The sequence below is a fragment of the Stomoxys calcitrans genome, chromosome 1, assembly GCF_963082655.1.
Source record: "Stomoxys calcitrans chromosome 1, idStoCalc2.1, whole genome shotgun sequence".
Taxonomy (NCBI): Eukaryota; Metazoa; Arthropoda; class Insecta; order Diptera; family Muscidae; genus Stomoxys; species Stomoxys calcitrans.
In genome coordinates this window covers 254536504-254537399 of record NC_081552.1, presented here as the reverse complement: position 1 = coordinate 254537399, position 896 = coordinate 254536504, and the positions used below count along the sequence as shown (strand labels likewise).

General features: G+C 39.0%; 1 protein-coding gene across 1 annotated transcript; it reads right to left on the bottom strand.

The window, feature by feature from the left end:
• Positions 1 to 206: 206 nt before the first annotated feature.
• Positions 207 to 590, bottom strand: LOC131994127 (larval cuticle protein 65Ag1-like). Its single transcript, XM_059360457.1, has 2 exons — positions 478 to 590; positions 207 to 405 (listed from the first exon to the last, which is right to left on the bottom strand). The coding sequence occupies exons 1-2, from the start codon at positions 588 to 590 to the stop codon at positions 207 to 209; spliced, it is 312 nt and encodes a 103-aa protein (XP_059216440.1).
• Positions 591 to 896: the final 306 nt, after the last annotated feature.

The window sequence follows — 896 nt, the reverse complement described above, 5'->3', positions numbered from 1 at the left end:
GGAGGGTATATAAGAACTTAGCACGCTTTTAATTTTTTACGCTCTAGAATTATTCACATTGACTATGTGCAGCTATACACTTGGCTTTTAAAATCAACTTTTAAGTATGAGAAATTGGCAGCTCTTCTTTAAATCACAATCACTAAGAAACATTTCTTCTCGAGTAAAACATAACAATTCTTTATTCACTAATGAAAACAAAATCCTTAGGCTTCTGGAGCAACTGGTAGGTGATCACCATAAGCTTGGAAACCATTTTCATCTGCTGTGTATTGTACTTTGTAGGTCTGGCCATCTTCGGAAATATAGGAGAATGAACCTTGAACAGCAAGGGCTTCCTGTTCACTTCCAATATTCCTCACTTGGCCTTGGGCTTCGGCCTTGGCTCCGTCACTGGTCTCATAACTGCAACGATATTAAGTTAAGAGGTTGTTGCTTTAGTCATAGTTTGTATGTTGCTCTTCTTATGTAACTTACGCATATTGAAAGGATTCGGGGCCAACGTCAGACTCATTCTTAAGTATCTCCACATCAGCAGGAGCAGCTAAGGCAACGGCAAAAAGAGCAGCAAAAACAATGGCGAATTTCATGTTGTAAAAATTGAGTTGGTCCAGCTGTGTGATATGCTATGATGAATTCCTGTGGTTAAATGATGTAGCTGCTTGATTGTTGGTTACCATTTATACCCTGCGGATGGTATTTACATATCCATGTAAATGTGAAAGTGATCACATATGGAACTTCAGGTTTTCTGACCTCTCTGTGGCGGAAGGAGAGCGGAGTTTTAAAAGTGCTTAAAAAGGAACAACGACTTTTGGCAAAAAGGAACTGAAACAAAACTAGAATTGCACTGTCTTAGGGCATAGGTAGTTGACACACAAATTCAAGTTCAGAAA

Excerpts from the sequence above, each read along its gene's own strand:
- LOC131994127 (XM_059360457.1), bottom strand. The coding sequence starts at position 590 with ATGAAATTCGCCATTGTTTTTGCTGCTCTTTTTGCCGTTGCCTTAGCT. Across the intron at positions 406-477 it reads CCCGAATCCTTTCAATATGC|TTATGAGACCAGTGACGGAG; the intron begins GTAAGTTACATA and ends ATATCGTTGCAG.